The sequence below is a fragment of the Sarcophilus harrisii genome, chromosome 2 (genome assembly GCF_902635505.1).
Source record: "Sarcophilus harrisii chromosome 2, mSarHar1.11, whole genome shotgun sequence".
Classification (NCBI taxonomy): Eukaryota; Metazoa; Chordata; class Mammalia; order Dasyuromorphia; family Dasyuridae; genus Sarcophilus; species Sarcophilus harrisii.
The window spans coordinates 346,720,431-346,745,341 of record NC_045427.1 but is presented as its reverse complement, the minus strand read 5'-3'; the positions used below and the strand labels follow the sequence as shown (position 1 = coordinate 346,745,341).

At 42.1% G+C, this 24,911-nt stretch overlaps 1 protein-coding gene across 10 annotated transcripts in view; it reads left to right on the top strand.

Annotated features, from left to right (window-relative positions):
• Window positions 1-24,911, top strand: part of JADE2 (jade family PHD finger 2) — a 197,526-nt gene that overhangs the window by 161,481 nt on the left and 11,134 nt on the right. For 9 of the 10 annotated variants that reach the window (XM_031953037.1, XM_031953034.1, XM_031953040.1 and 6 more), the window contains 3 exons: window positions 547-1,035; window positions 15,250-15,367; window positions 23,474-23,602. In XM_031953037.1, coding sequence (XP_031808897.1) covers window positions 547-1,035; window positions 15,250-15,367; window positions 23,474-23,602 — 736 coding nt within the window. The remainder of the gene's footprint in view (window positions 1-546; window positions 1,036-15,249; window positions 15,368-23,473; window positions 23,603-24,911) is intronic. The other variant, XM_031953039.1, reaches the window with a different exon arrangement.

Here is a 24,911-nt window from a genome sequence, read left to right as displayed (position 1 = left end):
GGGTGGACAAGTGGATCTTGAAAGTGTCTTCAAGCTATAAATAAATCTTATTGTTAGTATAGTATCCTACAAATCTCATGGAACTGAGAATACTGTGGCATTAAAACTAACTGAGATTTGTAAGTGCTTCTAGATTTCACATAAAGTCAAAGAGCCATGTGATCAGCCAATAATTAAGAAAAACTTATTTCTTGAAGTTGACAAGACATTTTAGCAACACAAGTTATAAAGCAGCTCCAGCCATGCACTGGGACAGAACAGTTGGATTCTTTCAAGTAAGATCAGTTCTCAAAGTGTCAGGTCAACAGATTGGGCCTCCAGGGCCATAAAACAGCCTTATTGCCCTCAGCAAAAGTGTGTGTGGCCACTGACTAAGCACCTGGGCAGACCAGCTTTATTAATGGTTTGAACCCTCCATTCATCTCTCTTCCCCTGGAGGTGGGGAGTGGGGGGAAAAGGGGAGAGTAAGTGTATGTATCCCTGAATCTCCAGACCATGGTCTGTTCTTTGGGTAAAAATCAACAAGACCTTTTTCTCTCATGACAGTGTTCCATGCCATCCTGCATCACTGCGTTCCACGTCACATGCGCCTTTGACCATAACCTGGAAATGAGGACTATATTAGCTGATAATGATGAAGTGAAATTCAAGTCTTTCTGCCTGGAGCATAGCAGTGGGGCTCCTAAGGCCCCTGAGGAGGCCCGAGGAGTAAGGGGAGAGGCTGGCTCTGTGTCTGAGCCCAGTGAGGCTGCCTTGGACTTGGAAAAAGTGACCATGAGAAAACAAAAGCTGCAGCAGCTAGAAGAAGCCTTCTATGAGCTTGTGAAACCTGAAGAAGTAGCAGAGAACTTGGACCTTTCTGAGACACTTGTGGATTTTGTCTACCAGTACTGGAAGCTGAAGAGGAAATCTAACTGCAACAAGCCACTCTTGACCCCCAAAACCGATGAGGTGGACAATTTAGCTCAGCAAGAACAGGACATCCTATATCGGCGGCTCAAGCTGTTCACGCACCTTCGGCAAGATCTGGAACGAGTGAGTACATGCAGCCCCACCTATCCTGGCCCTCAGCCCCAGCCCTTCTCTCTCTAGGACCACCCTTTGCATCAGCACCAAGAGTGAGAGTGGAGGAAAATTTTTCATGGTCCAGGGAGACAATTCTTGGCAAATGATCCTTGGGAACTTCCCATTCTCAGGGCAAAAGCTGTGCTCCATTCCTGGAAACAGAATTCTTTTTATTTAAAAGATTATAGTGTTTCAAGGTAAAAGGGATTTTAAGAGATTTTCTGATCCAACCCTCTCACTTTGAGGATTAGAAAAAGGAGGGGCTCAGAGATGGAAAGTACCAAGTAAATCATACAAACAGCAAATACTTGTAAGAAATAGTAGACTTCTCATATGTCAGGGATGGCAGGCACTTGACCCATCATCTAGTCTGCTCCCACCCCTACTTCCCCCAGCCTCTTGGATAGATTGGTGCTTCTTATCTATCTGAGACCCTGCATTGGGTTTCTGAAGCAAATTATAGATAAAGGATTTGGTAGAGTAATTATAGTAGATAGAGTAAGAGTACTGGACATGGAATCAAGAAGACCCGAGTTCAAATTTGGCTTCAGTTACTAACTGTGTGATCCTCGGCAAGTTATTTAAGTTTTGGTCTGCCTTAGTTTCCTTGATTGTGGAGTAATATAAAAATAGTGATAGCAATAGTAGGGATAATAATAATAATAGCACCCACTTTTCCAAGGTAGTTATGATTATCAAATGAGATCTTATCTGTAAACTTGCCTTGTAAATAAAGTGCTATGTAAATGCTAGCTAATATTATTATTCTTTGAATCTGAGCAATTTGTGCCACTTAAAACAGAGGAATTAAGCTTGTTATACCTCAAGTTAGGTAAATATAAAAGAAAATGAAAATTGGCATCTCTGTGGATCCCAGCTTGGACCAGGAGCCTGCAATATCTGTTTACATTTGGATAAAAAGTTCTGTTTTCCAGAGCACTTTGCATTATGTGCTTTGGAAGGCAGGACAAAGGAATATATGTGTCCATATTATACACTTGGAGAAGTGGAATCCTAGAAAAATGAAAGGCTTATCCAATATCGCCTAGTTAACTTGTGGCAGAGTTGGGATGGAAACCTCATTCTGACTCTCAACCCAAGGCCCTGCACAGGAAACAAAATTGGCCCCACCTTCCCTGGGCTCTTAGTTAGAATCAGCTACAGTGACATGAGGAGCTCTATCCCAGCCTCTGATGTTACAACCAGAAACTATGACATCATCCCAGCATGGTTATGTGTTGTCTCAAGTCAGGGAATGTGCAGGGAGAGATGGAATTTGAGTTTCCAAATTGTGGCAGCTGAATTCTAGTGCCAAGAGTCCAGGGCTAACAGAAAGAAACTGTGAAATCATTCCTATTTATTGAAACACGTGTTATATGCCCAGACTGGAGCTAATTACTGTGATTGGAGAGCTCTCAGATAAGTATGTATCAGATATGTGGAAACAAATGTGGTGCAAACTTAAGCTAAGGGGGCAAGGGGATAGTCAGTTTGTCTGTCTTAGAGGTGTATATTTAGTGCCTTCCCCTTGCCTCACCCCTGCATTTCCAGAAAAGGTCTCTTCTCCCTGACTTCTAAAGTTAGAAATTGGGAAAATGAGAAGGAAGGAAAACATGGCAGGAGGAGAATGGAGGAAGAAAAATAAAGGAGGAGAGGAAAAGTAAGAGGAGATGGAAGATAGAAAAAGGAAATGGATTGAAGAGGGAGAGGCAATGAAAGGAGACAAGGGGAAAAGTGCTTTAAAATTGGGAGGAGAAAGAAGGAAAAGTAGATGGGAGAAGAATATTGGGGAGAGCTGATGAGATTGGGAAGAGAGAAGAGTAAGAGAAAGGAAGAGAAATGACAGGAGAATAGGGAGGAAGAGATATAAAAGGAGAGGAGAGAACAAGAAAAAGGAAAAAAGAGGAATTGGAAAAAACAAGAAACTGTTGAGAAAAGTGGCCATTCTAATCCAGGATAGGTAGTGACTACTGTAGTTGCCAGAAGAGGGACATAACAAAGAATTCATTCATTGCTTTGTCCCTAAGGTCCTCCTGGCCTATCAGGTAGGAACAGATATGAGGAGGCATAAATTCCAAATTGTAAGTTAAGAAACGAACTCCCTATAATGAGAAAAGCCCTAGACTTTAAGTAAGAAATGAAGGTTCTGTTCCCAGCTATGTCACTAGCTAGCCACGAGATTTTGAGGGAATCCTTTCTTCTTGCTAAACATCATTTACCTCCTGTGAAAGGAAGAGAGTGGTCAAGCTGTTCTCCAAAGTCTCTTCGCTCCCTGACATTGTGATGTAGTGAGTGTGGGCTCTCCACAGTGCTTCTTTTCAGGAATGGCAGAGCCGAACATCTATTTCAAACTGTCCAATGTTGGATCTCAGCCAGAGGAAAAATGATTGCCTGTTTAATATAACCCAGAGTGGCTCTTTGCTCAGGGGATGTGTAGGTACCAGCCCCAAATTACCCATTTCATTCATTGCCTCTGGGAAGTGCTCCAAGAGCACAGAATACCAAAGATACACAGTTATTCCCTTTGCAACTGTCCCCCTCCCCGCCAGGCTTCCTCCTGCTTGAGTGGGGGGACCTCCTTTCTTGTTTGTATTGGAATGAGCCTTGTACTGAGGGTTGAGAGTTGGATTTTAGTCCCTACTCTAATAGCAACTCACTGTATATCCTCAGGCCAATACTTTACCTTCGTCAGTAAATTTATTGGTGTTTTTTTTTTAAGTACCTCATATGTACCAGGCAAAAAGTACAAAAGTAACGAAAGGGGCTCAAAATATAATGAGATAATAAGCAAACAAATAGGCACAAACTATATATGGGGGAAAGGGGAGAGATGGGAAATAATTAAAAGAAGGAAGGCATTAGAATTATGAGGGAAGTACAGAGAGAACATTCCAGGCATAGGAGACAGCTGGACATGGTTCCTGGAGTGGAGGGATGAAGTGTCTTGTTTGAGGAATTACAAGTAGGCAAGTGTCAATTTAATCATACATGTACAAGACTGGAAAGAGTGGATGGAAGGCTGGATTAAGAAGGGTTTGGAATGCCAAAAGAAAATTTTCTATTTGATACTGGAGGCAATAGGGAGCCATTAGGATTTCTTATTGGAGTGGGGTGGGGGATAGGAGGGTTGACATAATCAGATCTGCATTTTAAGAAATCACTTTGGTGATTAAAAGGAAGAGGGATTGGCATGAGAAGAAACTTAAGATAGGCAGACCCATTAACACTCTGTTACAGTAGTCTAGTTGTGGGGTGATGGGGGCCTGCAATAGAATGGGAGGAGTATCAGAAAAAGAGAAGGGGGCATGCTTTAGAGATGCTGCAAAGGTGAAATCTACAGACATTGCATATGAGAAATGAAGAAAAGAATGGTGTTGCCTTTGACAATAAGAGAAAAACATAGGATGAAGTTTAAGGGATAAAGATAATGAATTCCGTTTTGAACTTAATTGAATGTAAGATGTCTACTGGACATCCAGTTAAAGATGACAGATTAGAGGTCCACAGAGCGGTTAGGACAAGATAGGTACATTTAAGAATCATCAACATAAGAGCTGGTAATTAAATCTATGGGAGCTGATGAGATCACCATGTAAAGTAGAGAGAAGATAAGAGAGTTCAGGACAGAACTTATGGGACACTTACAGTTAGAAGGCATGAACTAGCTAATGAGCAAAGGAGACTAAGAAAGAGGGAGCAAATACATAGAGAAACGGGAGAATGATGTCTCAAAATTTAGACAGAGGAAAGTATCAGAGTTAGAGAACTAGCCAAGAAATATTTATTAAGCATCCTACTACAAGCCACGTATCATACAAGAATTAGAAGAAATACATAAGACAATACCCTTCATCACAGGACCCCACAATTTAATGGGGGAAAACAACACCTAAAAAGAAGCTGAACATGATCAACAGGAAAGAGAAAGGGAGAGAAGGAGAAAAATTTGGAACACAAGATTTTGTAAAAGTGAATGTTTAAAAATGTCTTTGCATGTATTTGGAAAAATAAAATATTATTTAAAAAGGGGGGGGGGAGCTGAAAGGAGGGATTAAAGTAGGGTTGAGTAGTTACCCAGCTTGATAGCATCCTGAAGTCCTACAGTCAAGAGAGACAAATAATCTGAGGAAGTGAAAATTTCAGAGTTGATTTCATTTTACAAAATCATTTTACAAAATGATAAGTTTCTCAAGATTGTGAAGTCCAGAAAAGCAACCTGGAAAAGAGGGTGTCAATAGTGTCATAAGCTGCAGGGAAGTCGAGGGGACTGAGGACTGAGAAAAGGCCATTGGTTTTGGCAATTAGGAGAACATTAGTATCTTTGGAAAAAGCAGTTTCATTGGAATGAACTCAGAAGCCAAATTGTAAAGGATTAAGAGAATGAGTGCAGAGAAAGGGGAGGCACCTATTGGAGATGATTTTTTCAAACAGATTGTCCCTAAAAGGCAGAAGAGATGTTAACAAGAGTAAACAGAGAGAGAAGAATCAAATGTAGGCTTTTTGAATATGGAAAACACACAAACATGTTTGTAGATAGTAGGGAAGGACCCAGTAGATAGGGAAAGATTAAAAATAGATAACAGGTTGGGGATGTTAAGGGAGAATAGTATCTTAAAGGAGATGGGAAGGAATGGGTTTGTTTATGCAGGTTGAGTGTGGGCTCAAGTAGGAATGCCCTCTTTATATGAAACAAGGGTGAAGGAGAAAATAGTGACTTTAAGTTCTCAAGTACTCCCAGAAATCATAGATTTTACATCAAATAGTCTGGATTCAAATCCCCAGCTCTGTGAATTACTAACTTGCAACTGTGTTCAATAAAAATAACTTACTTCTCTTAATAATTTAAGATTTATAAGATTCTTTATAAGTAGAAACTAAAGTAGAGGGAGATAGCACGATATTCCCAGGAATCCTGATCCTCTGACTCCAGAACGCTTACCACTGTAACCCGACGCTTCAATGACCAAGCACTTTATTCTTTGAACCTCAGTCATCTGTAGAATGAGAGTGTTGATCTACAGGATGCTAGAGGAGCCTTTCAGCTCTAAATCTTTTTTCCCTCTCTAATTCATTTGTAATATAGTAGGAATAGTCCTATCTGCCTTACCCCAACTATCTACCACAAGAGAACTTTGTGAAAGGGAAGCAAAATATTCTCTCTAAAGGCACTTTCAAAAGAAGGTACTATCAGCAGCAGCATTGCTATTCTAAACAGTGTGGCCAAAGTGCAGACTGACCCCAGATGAGGCCATCATTTCCCCACAAATTGTCTGTTGTGTGTAAGGCACAAAGACAAAATAAAAAACCATACCTGCAAATTATATTGGGGGAAGAGGTGATGTGTCACTTACAGAAACCTATAAATATGAAATACTTTTTTTTTCTTTGTTTGTTTGTTTGCTGAGGCACTTGGGGCTATAAAAGTAGCCTTTTATAAGGCTACTTATAAAACCACTTACCAAATATGTCTCAATTCCTCAGCCACTTCTTCAGCTCTCTCTGAAGTGTTCTGTTCACATGTTAAATTTTACCCAACTGTATATACAATCCCATGCTCATCTAAGCTATAGATAGACAACTTGCCCTCAGAGGAATTACTCTCTTGACATCCGGTTAGCAAACATCCGTTTGGATTTTTGGATATCTAATCATATCCATGCTTTGGGGAAATGGTCATTGTCTCCTACCTACAGGACTAATCAACCACTGGGTGAGTCCTGCTAGCCCAAGGGGTGCTGGTCTGGGGCAGTGTGATAATCACTCCCTCTTGAACTCCCCTTCCTATACCATCTTAATCCAATACTTTAGAGAAAAGATTTCCCAGAGAGAGCCCACTGAACTGTCAAAATCTGACTCCTAAGTATGGCACTACTTTCTGCCATAGAACCAAGAGGTCAACTGGAGGGAGAGAGTTGTTTGTCTTATTTCTGTATCAATAAATTTCCTCCAAGGAATAGGAGGTCAGCCTTGGAATCAGGAAGGTCTTGCTTCACGTCTACCATCTGACCCATACTGGCCGTGTCTCTTCATTTCTGCACCCCAGGCAACTTTCTGATTCTTCCAAATTGGTGATCTGCACCAGTGAAAGGAGTTTCCACATTGAGAAACCACAGATTCAGGCCATGCTATCTCCTATCCCCCCTTCCCATTCCGCTTCCCCCTCAAAAAAACAACACACAAAAAACATTCTGTTAAAAATGTTCGCTGTCTTGCCCCCACATATTGTCATGAGATATTCCATACATACTCTATGACTTTGCTGCTTCCAAAATAATTCTATAAACTTTGAAATTCATCTGTTACAAATATGAGACTGGAAAAAGTAGGTGACAAAAGACAAAACTGTGCATTTCATTCAGGAATCCTGCTTTGCTCCCATTGTGCAAAAAATAACTAATTTTTGGCAAAGGGGAAAGGTTGATAGTGAGAGATACTTTAAAGTATAACCAGGAAGATTCTGGATATTTAGAGTAATAACCTTTGACATATGACATGAGCATCCCCTAGAATGATGCTACTTTCTTAAACATTCTTTTTAGACCATTTAGACCATTTCTTTGATTGGTCATCCAGGATTTTCACAGGTCCCTAGGGTTGAGGTTACTTATAAAAATATCCTCACATTTATTCCCCATATCAATATGAAAATCTTTTCCATTGCCTAAAATAATATTATTAAAAGTTTATTTGTTTCAGTACAGCTTACATTTTTAAATTGTCTATTATATGTAAGGCACAAAGACAAAATAAAAAACCATCCCTGCAAATTATATTAGGGGAATAGGGGATGTATCACTTAAGGAAACCTATAAATATGAAATACTTTTTTTGTTTGTTTGTTGAGGCACTTGGGGTTAAGTGACTTGCCCTTGGTCACACAGCTAGGAAGTGTTAAGTATCTGAGAACAGATTTGAACTCAGGTCCTCCTGACTTCAGGGCTGATGCTCTATCCACTGCTCTATTAGCTGTTCCCAATATGAGATACTTTGAAGAATGAGATAGCACTAGCAATGAGGCCAATTAGGAAATTGGGCCAAAAGAGGTAGCAACTGAATCAAGTCTCGAGAGAAGCTCAGAGTACTGTGATGTAGAGGCAAAAATAGGATGAGTACATTCCAGGATCTGGAACAACCTGTAGAAAAGCATTAGGATCAGAGATGGGATGCCAGGTTTGAGAGTTAATAAGTAGTCCATTTTAGCTTTAATGTCGAATGTGTAAGGAGGAGTTAATGGTGAAATGTCTGGAAAGTTAGCCTGGAAACAAACTGTGAAGGACTTTGAAGGTCAAGCTAAGGAATTTGTTTTGAATCTGGAGACAATAGGGAATCATTGGAGATACTTGATCAATAAGATTGAAAGCCTTGTACTTTAGGAAAATTCTTTTGGTGACTATTGGAGGGTAAATTGGAGAAGGGAAAAACTGGAAGCAGGAAATCCAATTGAGAGAGGCAAGAAGTGATGGGAAAATGAGCTACAGTATCGGCCATATGAATGGAAAGAAGAGGGAAAATATTAGAATTCTGTCTGCAAAATTATCATGACTTGTCAGCTGATCATGAATAGGGCATGGGAATAATTCTAAGATTGCAAATCTCTGTAAATGGAAGTTTGTAGTATATTCAACAGAAATAGAGAAGGATAAAGGAAGGATAGATTTAGAGAAAGGAAATAATGGGTACTGTTTTGAACATGTTGAGTTTGAGATGCCTATAGTACATCTAAGGAAAGAGAGTCATCAGGCTATTGGTGATGCTAAACTGGACTTTAAAAAGTTTAAGAACAGTTTATAGCCTTGGGAATCATCTGAATTATAAAGACAATTAAGCCTGTAGGAGCTGATGAGAGTACCCAGAGAGATGTTATAAAGGAAGGAGAAGAACCTCCTCTTCATCCATTCAGGTCAGAGCCTTGGGACCAACTCAAATAGGGTTAGAACAGACCAGTGATGATCAAGATTTAAAGGATTTGGGGGTTTTAAAAGTCTTCCCACACTATTATCCATGGCTAATAAAAATCCCCGGTACCCAGGGGCAGATTGTGCTTAAGTTTATATTAGCGCAAATACAGATATTAAAGTAGGAAGGGCCTTACTGATCATCTAATCCAACTCTGCATTTTACAGATGGGGAAACTGAGGCCCAAGGGAATGATAGAAATTGCTCAAGTTCACTCGTGATTTAACACAGAATCATTATTAGGACTCAGATCTCTTGACTTTTCCATATAGGGGTCTTTTCATCTTTAACAATACTGGCAAACAAAGCCTCCTGGGAGAGAATAGAGGGAGTGGGATCATGCCAGATACAAACTTTAGTGACTTCATCCTCAGCCTCCCATCTACAACTCAGAAAGAGCATCATTCATCATATTCTTGGCTTCTTCCAATTCCCACTTGACTATGCTTCTTAATGATTCCCACAGTGATGATATTTATCAGTTATTTACATCACACATCTCAGAAACACTCATCTATAGAGACATTCGTGCCCGTTCATCCTTGATGATGGGACAACAAATCTGGAATTGCTTTAGCGTGTTGTGTCCCGGCTCCTAAGGCAGGAAGGTCCAGTGGTGAGGAAATGGAGAGAGGTGTGATGGACAAGGCTGCTTTGGCTACTGAGGCAGCAGGAGAAAAAGTGGACAGGATGTCACCATTAAGCTCAAAAGCCTCCTGAGAGATTACAGCTTAAGTACTGTTTGAAGACTAACAAAAACGGGCTTGCCAAAGTGTCAGTGATTGGCAGGCAGGCAGCTCAGGAGAGGATTAGGCAGGAAAGGTGATTGTGGGTATGGAGGGAGGGTGCTAGAGAAGAGCATGTTCGGTTAGATGTCAGCAGGCTCTGGAAGGGAGGGCTCCTCTCTGAACCCACCTTGTTTATTCCTTTAGCTTTGCTGCTTTCCTTCCATTCATGGCCAGCACTCTGGCCTGAACCTCCTTTAGCAAATAGAGTTTGCCAGAGGGGCAGAGATCTGGGGAAACACTCTATGGCAGCCTCTATTAAATCCCACTATATTGTCCCATCTTATGGTTGACTCAGGTTATTCATTCTCCTAAGCAATCCTGACATAGGACTTGTCCCCAAAGAGAAGAAGCTCTAAAAATGCTTCCTAGCCCCTCAAAGTTGATTGATTATTCATGGCTAACCCCTTGCCTTCAAAACTGTGTTGTCTTTCCAGGCAGGGACTTTTAGCAGGAACTGTGTGTGTGTGTGTGTTTGAGAGAAAGACAGACAGACAGACACAGAGAGTGTATGAGAGAGAGAGAAAGTGTGTGTACTCCCACACAGCTCTGTTTAATCAGTGACTTCCTAGGACCAAGGAGCAGCTGGAGTTTTATTCCAAGAAACTCAGCAACAGGTGGTTTATGGAGGAGCTAGGAAGATCTGGGAGTAGTTTTGGGACAAGAGCCTCTTGCTGAGAACCTACACTGAGCAAAACCCCACCACTGAAGAAAGTTTGCACATCATCCTATCTCTGGAACTTGGGAAGGATCCAAAAGTTCTAGTTGAGTGTGATGTATACACACACACACACACACACACACATACACACTTTTCCCACTAATCATACTCACATTCAGTATCCAGTTCTATTGGCTTCTTTCTCTCTGAGTTCTCCATTTTCCTGTGTGAAAATAACTAGGGCTAAGAACTATGCCAGTCAGACATCTACATCTGCCAGAGTCGTTGCGGCTCCCAGAAAGCTGACCTTGCTTCATGACTATGGGACCCTAGTCCTATAAGCTCTTTGGCCCACTCCCACATAGGAATCACCTGCTCCCCCATCCATCCAACACAGAATCAGCAAATAAGACCTTCTCTTGGCCTCCCTTCACTATGATCTTCACTTAAGTATTCTCCTTTTTACCAATATTCAGCATCCATCCCCCAAACAATCTTTGGATTTGAGTTTTCTTCATCTGTAAAATGGGGGCTAGGCTTCTAGGTTTCTTCCAGATCTCAATTTATGATCTTTTCTTACTTATTTACCCAGGGGCCTGACTACTCCTAAGATGACCCACACTTTTAAAATAATTTCCTAGCAATAGCTCTCTTAACTATTATTTGTCAATTCCCTCCTTACTTCTTCCCACCACCACCTCTCTCCCTCTCCAACGTTTGGTTTGATGTGGTTTTTGACCATGAAAAACAAAAATTATATTGAAGAAGACAAGAAGAATTTACTGGAATAATGATTGGTGATTATTTTTTACACTATAAGTGCCAAAGCTTTAGTAATGTGGAAAGACAATAAAAATATTTGCAAACTGGAAAAGTGTGTGAAGGGGTGTAGACACATAACTATAGATAGCAACCACCCGTGGCCTTCTATGCCCAGCTGCCTGCCTCCTTTCTTCCTCCCACCATTTTCGGGCTTAACATGTTCATGCTGTATTAGTCTAAGAAGTAAAATCTCATTGCTAGACAAGAAGGAAGGTAAACCAAAGGTTTTAGCCAAAGATTTCCCTTCATTACCATGTCAGTCAGACATATATTTACTGAATATTTACAAGGGCCTGTGTCCCTAACTCTGTGATGCTTCTTGGCAGAAAAGGGGGAGACAGGAGATTTTGTGACACTGTGAAGCAGGCTTCATTTTCAGGAATCTCACAGTTGTCTTAGAAAGATAAAATTTCACATAAGAAACCTAGAATAATATCAAGCATTGTATAATAGGTACTGATAATAGGCTTCTATAATAGGTACTGATCTGAGGGGTATAGATGGTGCTAGATACCTCAGGAGTTCACAATAGAGAGAAATCATTACAGAGAAGAGCAGTCAGAGAAAGTTTCCTGGGGGAGATAGGAAGCCACTGAAAAATCAGGACCAAGGTTTCCAGGTAGGAGTGCCAACAAGAGTAAAGACAGAGTGTTGCATAGTGCATGCAGCAGACATGCCGCAAATGCTTTCTAGCTGTGTGATCACTGGCAAATCCTGAGCTGCCATACTTAACACTTGTATGATTTCTACAAGCCAATCTCTCTAGACCAGAGTTTTCTTCCTCTATAAAATGGGAGCTAGGCTCAACCACTAAGATTTCTTCCTGCTTAAATTTATAATCCTATAAACCTGGTAAATGCTAGAGGAAAGTAAAAAGACTGGTCTGGCTGCAACAGAGGAATAGAGTGTGTATGCTGAAGAGGATGAGGTGGGAACCAAGGTTGAATGGATAGAAAATTCAGCTCCATTTTCATTGGTAGATATCCATCCCCAAAGAGCTTGGGGTTCTGCACTGACATTTTTGACCTAGTTCTGGTGGGGCAAAGATGGGCTGACCAATAACTAACTATAAAGTAGTAATGAGATTAGTTTGGATTGAATTCAGAGGGATTGGACCCTGGGTCATCGTTTCTCCCTCCTGAATTTTGGGCCTGTAGAAGCCAAGATATTTCCTTGATTTCTGCGGTGATTGACTTGCCCAAGATGTGGCAGTCAGAAGTGGTGGTTGTTCAAGAAACCTGTCTTCTCGGCAGAAAAGGCAGGTCACTGGATTCACTACCCTATACAGTGAAGCACATGGTTTGAATCTCAGAACTTGGATAACTCTGATGAGCATCGCTGTCCTAATGAGAACATTCTCTTGGCCTTGCTGTCTCTCCTGGAGCTGAGTGGGAGCTACTGTTCAGGAATCTTGTCTTGAGGAAATTGCCTAGGCTGGAGGCCAGGCAGTAGTACCACAAGAGCCAGGCAGAATGGCAAAGTTTTACACCCTGTGTTCCCTCCACCATAGTCAGGTGCTGGGGTATGTATACCAGTGGTTAGAGGCACCGGCTGAGCCCTGTAAGAATAGGCTTCTGAGCCAGGCCCCACCACTGAGTTTGCCACATTTCCCTTAAGAACTATCACATGGAAGAGGGAAGGGGGCTAAGTTCTGCTTGGCTTTAGCAGATAGCACCAAGGCCAGTGGTTAAAAGATGCTGAGAAGCTGGCTTCAGCTCAATAAAAGGAAGAACTTTATAAAATCATTCCTGCCCCAAAGTGGAATGAACTGCCTCTTGAGGTACTACAAGTGTTCAAGGTGAGGGTGATGAAGAGGGAGGCACTAGAAGTGTTCAAGGTCAGGGTTGATGGAAAGGGAGTCCCTGCATTGGTATGGCTTCTAGAAAAGGAAGGGTGGCCCCTTCCAGCTCTGAGAACCTTAGATTTTGTGAATGGAGGTCTTAAGCAGGGACTTCTCCCATTTCTACAGATTTAACTCAGCTCAGCAATTGTGGTTGGGACTTAAAACATTTCTGGAGGGCCTCCATTCAAGGGAATTTCAAGTCCTTGTTTGCAAATGTGACAATAGGGGCAGCAAAGCATGTTTGAAACCTGTGGCCATAACCCAAAACTCTGACCCTCCTGAGCAACATTCAAATAGCAAATACCAGCATTTTGTGTCTGATCTTCTCAAATCCCCCTTGCCTTTATTGGCCAAAGCCTGATCCCAACCTTTCAAACATCAATATGAATAGAAATATTCGAATGTGATAGCTTAGAGCAGAAACCTTAGAGCAGGGCTTCACAGAAGTTGGGGAACCAATCACCAAATTTAGGAACAAGTTAAGTTTTAAGTACAAGAAAGACAACCTGTTGTCATAGGGTATTTGTTTCTTAATTCAAGTTCAGACCCAAAGGCTTGAGAACATGAGAATCATGAGAATTCATGATGAAAGCTCTAAATTACAGGGGTCCTCAAACTTTTTAAATAGGGGGCCAGTCCACTGTCCTTCAGACTGATGGAGGGCTGGACTATAATAAAAACAAAAGCTTTGTTTTGTGGGCCTTTAAATAAAGAAACTTCATAGCCGTGGGTGAGGGGGATAAACGTCCTCAGCTGCCACATCTGGCCCACGGGCTGTAGTTTGAGGACCCCTGCAAGATTTAAAGTACTTGTGGGAGAGATGAACACATCTGGCCATGGGCACAGGCAGCAGCCCATGAGGGGAACAGGAGTCTACTGCAGTGCAAGAGGAGTGTGAATTACAAGAAAAAAATAATACACTTTGGAACTTGTTTGGGAAGAATTCAGAGTATCATTATGAATATTCTGAATATTACTGTGGATATACTGGAAAGGCAGGGAACTGCCTTGGGGCAAACTAAGATCAGGCTAGTTCTTCATAACCACTGATGGAGAAAGGATTAGTGTTGCAGGCAGACCAGTAGCTGAGACACAGGAAGTGTTTACTTTCTCCCACTGTGGATAAAAGAAGGAGAGGTTTGGGATGTTCAGAATTTGGCAGTTTGACCTCAAATTAGAAGCACATCAATCATCACCTCAGAGGAAGCTTCTTTCCTAGCTCCATTCCACAACTAAGAGAATAAGTGAAGGACAGAAGCAGCTACTTTAGAAAGTCTGAGTAACTGAAAGGATGCCCTATCTTTCTCTTTTTTAATTGGAGGGCACTGGACCTTTGACTTCATTGGTACAGGGAACTTGGGATGAGGAAATCCCCACTACCAGAACAAATCTGCAACTTATGGTGTAACCTAAGGCACTGCAAGGTTGAATATTGGCCCAGGATCATATAGTCTGTATGTTAGAGGCAGGATTTGAATCCAGGTCTTACTGACTAAATTGGGCTCTGTATCCACTATGCCCCTCTGACACTATAGATAACAATTATTATGACAGTAATCCCATTTCTGGGTCACCTTTAAAGGTCTTTTAAGTTCTTTCCTCACAACTCATAAGGTAGAGTATAATATATAGTTCTCCTTCTAGATCCTCATTTTGCAGATAAAGAGCCTGAGACTCAGAATTTCCACAGCTCAAGCAGATCAGAGCCAGAAAGAATCCCAAACAGCTAGCTTCTTGGCTGGGAATTAGCTTATTCAAAGGATCACAGGTTTGGAAATAGAAGAGATTGTAGATGTCATTTAGTTTTATCCTTTTATTTTCCAAATGGGGAAATGGAGTTCAGAGAGATAAAATATGCCCAGAATCACAATGGTAAAAAGTGGTAGAGCTGAAATAGTCTCCCAGCTACCTAACCCCACTGGCTTTTGTCATCATTCCCATGAGCATGGGGCAGATAGCTGGAGGTCAGCAGAAAGAGAAGGGCTGTGAGGGCTTGGGAGGATCTCAGAGGCAGCATTTGCTGCCCTTCCATTTCTCAGTTTTCCCCCAGGGAACAGAGAGGGGGTATTTCTCATAGTTACTCTGTAAAGTGAGAAATCTTTCTTGTGTCTCCTCAGGTTAGAAATCTGTGCTACATGGTGACAAGGCGAGAGAAAATGAAACACTCCATCTGCAAACTTCAGGAACAAATATTCCACCTTCAGATGAGACTTATTGAAAAGGATCTTTATCGAGGTAGGAGCCCCTTCTTGGGTTGCCTTTTCCCGGGCCTGTGTAGCCCTTAGACAAAGCAGCAGTAGACAGAACCTCCTCCTATCCACATTCTCCCCTCTTTCCAGTCTGAAACTTAGGCTGGATTGAACTGCTTGCCCTCAACCCTTGAGAGATCAATATTTCAGTCAGTTGCAAATGTACAAATAGACAGAGGGATGGGGAGATGGGAGATGGACAAGATTGGACATCAGGGTTCTCATATTGGAAGGAGTTTAATTCAACAGACTTTATTAAAGGCTTCTCTGTGTTCAGGACTCTGCTTGACTGTGCTGTGGAGAAAATGAGAAGAATTAAAGTTAGCTCACAGTCTTCCTAGAAAGATGAGGCACAAAATAGCTACATAGTGTTATATTCATGGTAATTTGAATATAAACAAGTGTCCAGATCTCTGGGACAGTAAGAGCTCTCGGCAGAGAAAGGGGAACAATCAATGTTGGCTTGAGTTGTCAGGAAAGTCTTCATAAAGGAGATAGATTTTAAGCTGAGCCTCAAAAGGACACACAGGAGGGGCTGGTAGAAGCTGGCAGTGCAGTGCCTTCTGTAAAACAAAAGAAGCTACTAGGCTCCCTGCTCTTTCTCCTGCAGATTCCCTCAAGAGCATTGTTTGTGAATTAAGTCCATAACTCTTGGACGGTGCAGAACTGCCCCCTAGGGAATGTCCAGGGTGGGACTGCTGGCTGGGAACAGTCTCGAAAACCAGTCTCAGGCGGTCCTCTGCTTGCCAGAGACAGAGCTCCGAGCTGAATTCCAAGAAGATTTGGGGAGGAGGGGTACATGACTCTGTCTCCACTTTCCCTTCCTCGGTCTGTCTCCTCCCATCCGGATTCACATGGCACACTCAGAGCAGTTCAGAACAGTGGGCCAGTGGACACATCTGGGCTGGCAAACTGGAGGAACAGTTGTCCTGGCACTGGGACCGATTCGCCTCGGGCTTGGGAGAGAATCAAAGGTTAAGCATTAATGTTTTGGCTTCTGGCTGCCATGTTCTTTGGGCTCTGACAGCTTGAGTTGTTTATAGCCCAGTGAGCCCCAGCCCCAGTGCCCCTGACAGAAAACAACCCGCCCAGCCAGTCTTGGGGATTTGGTTATATTGTCCTTCAGATACTGCTGGCCCGACTTATAGCCTGGTCCCCTCCCATCCTGCTCCAAAATTCTTTGAGTCTGAGAGTCAGACTTGGCTCGTACTCTTGCTAATTACCATCATTGTCTTTATTATTAATAAGCCTAAAATGCAGCAACAACCAGGCAGCCAGGGAGGGAGGGAGCTTCGGGTCTCCAGAAGCCTGGCTGCCCCCACCCCCTCCCCACACCACCGCTCGGCCCATAAGCCAGAAGCTGCAGAGCCCTTCTCCAGCATCTGGCCCCTTGGCCAGCAGCTCCGGCAGTTGTTGTGTTTGTGGTCTGGATCCGTATCAAGCTGGATCACATGGGCAGGGAGGTGGGGGGAGGGCAGGGGAGGGTTTGTCTCAGAGCTGTTGGGGACGGAGTGTTCTTTCACAAAGCTTCCCTCTGACTTGTTGAGTCGGAAAGCCACGTACATAGAGGGAGCTAAATGATACAGGCTCTGAAGCAGACCACCCTCCCAGTTCCCTGGGAAAAGCTAGCGGAGAAGGAGGGGTTAGGGAGGAGGGAGTTTGGGGGAAGGGCAGAGTCCCATAGGAGATTATTTTAATAGGGCAGACTTTCCCGGGACCACATTGAAGCTGGAAAGAGGGAGCTATTAGAGGAAGTTGTTTGTGGCCTAGGTTAGGAAGGCTGAGAGCAGGACAGCTGACCTCAGCACTTTTCACCTTCTGCAAAACACAGCCATTTAATACTACCCACTGCCCTGACAGAAGGGAATAGAATCTTCACACCTATTTTACATGCAGAGAAACTAAGGCATAGAGTGTAGACTAATTCACACTGTCTTGTTTGTTCTTCCCCTAGGCAAATTTCCATTTTACAAGATGCCCCGCTATTAAATACCTTAATACAAAGCAATAGAGATTTTCTAGAGAAATTTGAGCCATCAGCAATAAGCTAGGGAAAGAGGAGATTTGGGGGGACTTCTGGAAGAGAAAGAAACCCTTCATGCTATAGCTATCATTATTGACTATGACTAGATCATAGCACAGAGGGAAAGGAACTTCAGTGGCCACTTAAGCCAAATCATACTCCAAAAGAAATCCCTACTACAACACACTTTAAAAGGGGGTCACTCAGCCTCTGCTTGAAATGAGGAAGAACTCAACAGATCCCCTAGTGAACACTTCCACTTTCAGACAGTTTTAATTATTAGGAAATTCCCATCAAAGCTAAGTTTGCTTCTTTATAACATTTACCATCATTGCCTTAGTTTCCTCATCTGCAAAGTAGTGGTGATAGAAAATTCTGCCCTAAGAGGAATCATCTGTTCTAGGTAGAGCAGAGTCAAGATGAGTGCCCCTCAAAAGAGAGCCAAAACCTTTTCTTTGCCAGTAAAGGAGAAAGCCCTAATAGGAGCTGGTTGTGTGGTGCTCCATGAGTTCCTCAGCACCTGATAATGTGAGAGAGCAAACCAGCACCATCCTATGAAAAATGAGGCATTCCTGGAAGGATTAAGAAATGTGTTTCGAAAGGCATTATGACATGAGTTCTGTACTGGTGGTCAGGAGATCTCCATTAATGCAGTTTGAGTCTATGAAGTCACTGTGAGATTTTGTGTAAATCCCATCCAATAGAGGTGTTGGATCAGATGACCTGAGAACTCTTCCACCTGTAACGATTCTGTCATACATTTAAAACTAGAAGGAGGTGCAGTTTACAGATGAAGAAACTGAGGTCTAAGAGATTAAGGCCCAAAGTTATACCAGGAGTTGTGTCAGAAAGGAATTTGAACTGGGATCCTCTAACTGCAAACTCAGTGCCCTTTCTGCTGCCCTCTTCTTTTGCCTCTTTTGAACCATCCTTACCCCACTATATCTGCAGAATTTCTTGGTCCTCCCTCATTCAACTTCTCTTTTTGGTTCATCAGGCCTTACTTAACAATTTCAGTGGAACTGGACTAAGTGATGAGGGGAGAATGGAGGTGCAGGAATAGGGGGAATGATGAATGGAGGGAGATGTGTCCTGCCTTTGGGGAACTCACAGTCTGGTTGGGAAGACAAGACACAGAGAAAAAACAACTAGAGAATAAGAGAAGAGTGATAACAAGTAATATTGATAAAGCCTTTTAAAGTTTGCAATGAATTTACAAACATTTCCCCATTTGTTTCTCACAACAAACCCTCTGAGGTAAGTTCTGCAGGTACTATTATCCTCATTTTATAGATAAGTAAAGTTGAGACTTGGTGGTTTTATTCAGGGTAATATAACTACAAATGTAAGTCCAGCTAGTTCCACTATATTGGCTCTCCTGGATGAGACAGACATTCTGATCAAAGGTTCAAAATTATGGCAATGAGTGTGGAGAGTAGGGGGTGACTGGGAAGAAACTACCCTGGCTTGAAGAGATAGTTCACAACAGAGAGGTCTGGGAGATAAGGTTAGAAAAGTAGGTTCAGGGCTGCTTACAGAGGCCTTGAGTGACAGGTGAAAGGGTTGGGGTTTATCCTAGAGGCCACCTGACTTGAGTGAAAAGCATCTTTTCCATTAAAAACTTCCCATCTGACACTCCACACCGTGTGTGGGAAGGACAGTCTAACACCTTGCCCTCCTGTTTGTGCTTCTTGGACCAGAAATTCCTTTCACACCCACACCCAAACCTCTCATTATCCTGAAAACTCACAGACAGACTACTCTTCCTTCTGCCTATCTAAAGCAGAGAAAATTTCTGTTGTCAGATTGGAGCTGTGAAAACACGAGGGCTATTCCCTCATCTCTAGCTGGAGTTTCCCTTCTTCCAGGTCTCTTTCCAAACCCAGCTCAGCCCCAGGGAACTTGGCCTCACTCCTCAATGACACAGGTCAAGGTGGAAGGCCCTTGCTCAGTAAGGGTGGATAACTGCTCCAATATGATATCCTTCAGCCCAATTGGCACTGTTTGGTCATGTTGTTATGATCGGTTGGGTCATGCCAGAGTGTTATGACTCCCAAGTACTCAAAGAAACCATTAATTATTGGGATGTTGCCCTTTCATGTAGTCACATGATTTCATCATTTCTGGATCTGTGTATATAGAATGAGGGCACAAGAAAGATGCTGGTGGGACTGTTCTGGGGTAACAGAAGAGTGAGAGAGGTACTGCTGCTCATACTAGCTCTGCCTCCCAATTCATTGAACAGCAAAAGCCAGCAATAACATTTGTTTTTGCCTTCCTATGGTACCCAGCATAGTAAATATCTGTTGAATTGAAGTTTCCAGAGGAAGTTTTCGCTACCAAACAAAAATCTTGAGTTGTCTGATTCCTAGAGATGTTCACTGAGACTATTGGTCCCCTTTCCCATCCACCAGGGGGAATCACTTGAGGAGGTAGCAAAGGATCCTCACATCCTGATCCAAGTGGATTTCACCAAGCTTGGATCAGAGTCATGAGCTAGCACTGAGAGAAGCCCTTTGTCACAGGGGATTTCACCTAAAAAAGCCAGAAACAAACCTGGGCGAAAAGGAAGGGAGGAGAAAGAAAAAAACAAGGGTGGGAAGAGGAGGAGAGGAAGAGTCTGTCAGGCCTGCTCTTTCTCCATCCCCTTCTCTGTGCCCCTTTTTCCCTTCCTCTTTCCTTTCCTACTCTCTCTTCCTCCCAGTCATCAAGATCGTTCTGTTTCTAATCCTTAGACGAGCAATCCCTTCTGGGATTCCCTATAAAATGCATTATCCCTTCTCTTTGGAATAGAATTCATTTGTAAATACCTTTCCATGTTTTTCCATCTATTCCCCTTTCTCTTTAAAGGCCAAGACCAAAATATAGCTTAGGTAGGTGTGTGAACCATCCATCAGTTTGAGTCAGTAACAGGACAAAAGCCTCATCAGTGAGGACTCAGGTAGGTAGAATTCATCCTTTGATAGGGACACACAAGAAGGAAGTAGAAGGATTGACATCTAATGTCTAATTATTTCATGCTTCCTGAAAGCATAAGCATTTGGCAGAAATACCAAAGTGTGCATAATAATCTTTCCTGATTCTGAGTTCAACATGTAAAATAGCAATAGTAATAATAACTCACATCTCTCTACTCATTAGGTTAGATCACGTTCCTACTACTCTGTTGTAGACAAACCAAACATTATTCATACTTTAAAGATGAAGCACTTAGGTTAGAAGAGGGAAAGGGATGGACACCTAAAAATCCATGGACATGGGAGTAATGGGGGAGGGTGCTTCTCACCTCCTTGTCTCGTTGTCTATGCCAAGGCATTTATAGGAATTTCACAATTTGGCAGCCCTTGATATATACATTGCTGCAAACTCCCCTTACAGACATGTTCAAAAACTCAAAGACAAAACTAAATGGGAACTTATAGCATATAATAACAAAGCTAATGGAAGATACTGACACCTGCCAGTGAGCCATCCTTTTCTCAAAGAGCAGCAAAACCTCAGTCACTCAGAAGTCAAATATCTCGTAGTTCCAGCAGAAAGTATCAGCTTTGGCTCCACAATGTTACCTTCCTAAAACTCTCCAAGACAGGAGTAGTTATGTTCAACATCTTGCAGTTCTCCAGCCTCCTCCTTACCTCTACCTGAAACTACCTACAGCTCTCACTAGCCCTTTTACCAGAGGAATAGCCTTCATTTGTAATTACAATGCATGTTTTATTTTATTTTATTTTAAAAGATTACAAAATATAGCTATCAACATATTTTTATTTTTTATTATAGCTTTTTATTTACAAGATATATGCATGGGTAATTTTTCAGCATTGACCCTTGTAAAACCTTCTGTTCCAACTTTTCCTCTTCTCTCCCCACCCCCTGCCCCAGATGGCAGATAGACCAATACATATTAAATACAATATATGTATACATATCCATACAGTTATTTTATTGCACAAGAAGAATCAGACTTTGAAATAAGGTAAAATTAACCTGAGAAGGAAATCAGATAAAAACAGAGGGATTAGAAATGCTATGTGGTGGTTCACACTCATTTCCCAAAATTCTTTCTCTGGGTATAGCTGGTTCTATTCATTATTGAACAAATGGAACTGATTTGGTTCATCTCATTATTGAAGAGTCCACATCTATCAGAATTGATCATCATATAGTATTGTTGTTGAAATGTATAATGATCTCCTGGTCCTGTTCATTTCACTCAGTATCAGTTCATGTAATTTTCTCCAGGCCTCTCTGAAATCTTCCTGCTGGTCATTTCTTACAGAACAATAATATTCCATAACATTCATATACATAATTTACTCAGCCATTCTCCAGTTGATGGGCATCCACTCAATTTCTAGTTTCTGGCCATTACAAAGAGGGAACATTTTTGCACATACTTTTTTTGCACAGATCCCTTTCCCTTCTTTAAGATCTCTTTGGAATATAAGCCCAGTAGTAACACTGCTGGATCAAAGGGTATGCACAGTTTGATAACTTTTTGAGCATAGTTCCAAATCATTCTCCAGAATGGCTGGATGTGTTCACAATTCCACCAACAATGTATCAGGGTCCCAGTTTTCCCACATCCCCTCCAACATTCTTTGTTATCTTTCCCTGTCATTCTAGCCAGTCTGACAGATCTGTAGTGGTATCTCAGAGTTGTCTTAATTTGCATTTCTCTGATCAATAATGTCTTGGAACATCTTTTCATATGGCTAGAAATAGTTTCAATTTCTTCATCTGAAAATTGTCTGTTCAAATCCTTTGACATTTATCAATTGGAGAATGGCTTATCAAAATATTTTTAAATAAATTTATAGACCCCCAAGTTAAAAATCTTTGACTTGGAAGGTCTTTGGGCTCAAAGTTCCTTTAAGAAGCAGATAAACTCACAAAGGACCTAATCCTTTCACCTTCTGGCATCACTGATTGCATAATGCACTCAGACACGCCCTTTTTCCAGTACCCAGGAGGTATATTACCCACCTGTATCAGCACTTCCCACAGGTCCAGAAACTCGGCTAATTTCCTCCCTGATTGTTCTGCCACCTGGAAATGCCTGTGGAGAGAACTATTTGAAATTTTTCATAGTAATTGGCTATTTCCCCTGTTACCTAGAGTGGAAGAAGCTCAATACTCTCTTGCTATACATTGAAATAAGGGAGGAAAAAGAAGACTCCACAACTCCTGACTTGACATGTCCATCCATATGGTATATACTTTATTGTAAAATTCTCCTACTCAGGTATCTTCATATCATTGTCAAGTGTAAACTCAGCCTCACGTTCCAGGCTCTCCGTGATCTGGTCCCAATCTACCTCTCCCACCTTTTCTCTTATTACAACAATTATCTCTAGCACATTCATTCATTCATTCACACATGCGTGCACACATATACACACACCAAATGCCCAGCCCTTTGCTTCTTCTCTCCAAATCTCACCCATTCTCTAGTATAACCAGAATGTGAGCCAGAATGGTCTCCTCCTCTAAACTCTCACGGCCTTTACTGTCTATGTGACACGTAGAGTTTATCGCACTATATTAGATGTTACCTTATTTTGTTCCCCTGTTCTTTTTTTTATTTCTCACACAAGACTATATAAACACTTAAGAAACAGATCAGTTTCATGCTTCCCTTGCTTCTAGCACTGACCCCCTGGCTATCTTCCGGGACAATGAAGCATAGAGATTGCTCTGGTGATGATAAGAATAGAAGTTTCTAAGTGTTGCCTGAGTCCCATGGCCAGACCTCTATCTGAGGGTGGAAGCTACAGCCCTCTCTGATTCCCAGACAGAGTGAAGAGGAAAGAATGCCTGTGAGACGGGCCTTGAGAGACTGGGCTCCAGTTCGGAACCAGCAGTAGACTCTGCACATAGTGGGCACATCATGTCTTAGTGGAATGAAATAGGAAAGGCAGAACTTTTTAAAAATCCGATGATCTGAGAAGCTTAAATTTCCCGATCCCTTATGGTACCTAGATTGCAGTAATGTGGACATGCCCTTCCTCTAGAAAGTCTGTGCTGGCTAACTATTTCCTTTTCTCTTTCTGTGTCCATCCAACCTAGAACAACCTGGGAAGAGAAGCAAGGGGAAAAAGAATGACTCCAAATGGAAAGGAAGGGATAGCAGGAAGGCCAGTCCTGAAAAGAAAGAAAAAATGAAGCCAAGCAATGAGTTGGTCCTGGGACAGCTTGGTAAGTGGCTTCTACCCATTGCAGGAGCCAGATTCTCAGGCAAGGGAGACGTCGAGGAGACCGTCCCATGTGGCCTCTCTGTTTCTCTCTCACACACACACATCACATATATACAAGAGTGCGTGCATGCATGTTTCTTGGGCCTGGCAAACCAAAAGCCCACCCAATTTAAAAGAAGTTCATGTCTCTACCTGATCAGATAGCAGCCAGAAAGCAAAACCATGAGGAGATTGTGAGGTGCCAAGAAGGAACATAACTCCCTAAAAGATCACAAGTTAGGTACAAGCCTGTAGTTCCCAGGCCTACCCTCACCCCAGCACACTATGGTGGAAGCATACTATATGCCGCATAGCCTGGCACCCAGATAGCCTGGGTCTCTGCCTTTATTGTTGCAGAGCAGATTCTTAGGGGTCAGGTGATAAGGAGACCTCTCCCTCTGCTTTATGGACCCCAAGAACATTATGATGAGGAAAGTTTGTTAACTTTGCATACCAGGATTAGAAGAAGTTTGCTAAACTGATTATGTTAAGAAGAGCCTTGTATTTCTTGCTTAAACATAGCTGATTAAGCCAGTATTGGAGACATAGGAACTTCCCATACATAGGCAAGTTAGTCAGTGGTCAAACAGGATCCAGCTAGGATCCAGCTGACATAGTTATAGGCCAAACCTCACAGTTACTTTTTGTCATAAGGTTGATGTAGAAATGCAGGGGTAAGGCTCAGCCAGGGGGAGTTTTGATGCATTGGGGTACCTTACCTGTGTATCAGTTTGCCTCAGTTACTCCTCCCTGACCGTTTCTTTATTTTTTGTTTTTAATTTCTTATCATAGGACAGCCTTAGGTAAGATACAATTCAGATCAGGTGCCACCACTTAAAGTGTGGTACAGTTAAAAAGAATACAGAATACTGAATTTGAACATTGGTCACACCAATTATTAATGGTGTTTCAGGGCAAATCTCTTTCCCTCTGTGGGCCTCAGTTTCCTTATCTATAAAGTAAAAGTTGTATTAGATAACTTCAGAGATCTCTTCTGGCTCCATGTCCTGATCTGATGGATTAGGACTAGACTTTTGATCTCCTTACAACTTAAAAAGTCTTAATAGCCCAGAGCCCCATGAAATAAAGTGGCTTCCTTAGGGTCACAAAGCCAATATTTATCCAAGTCAGGACTGGAACTGAGGTCCGCCTAACTTCCAAATTGGATCTCCTGTGATTCTGTGAGTCCATTCCAAATAAAGGCAGTGAGAGAGCCTGTCTTCTGCTTCTCCAAGTCACTCCATACTAAATCAGCTCCTGGGAATGGAGCC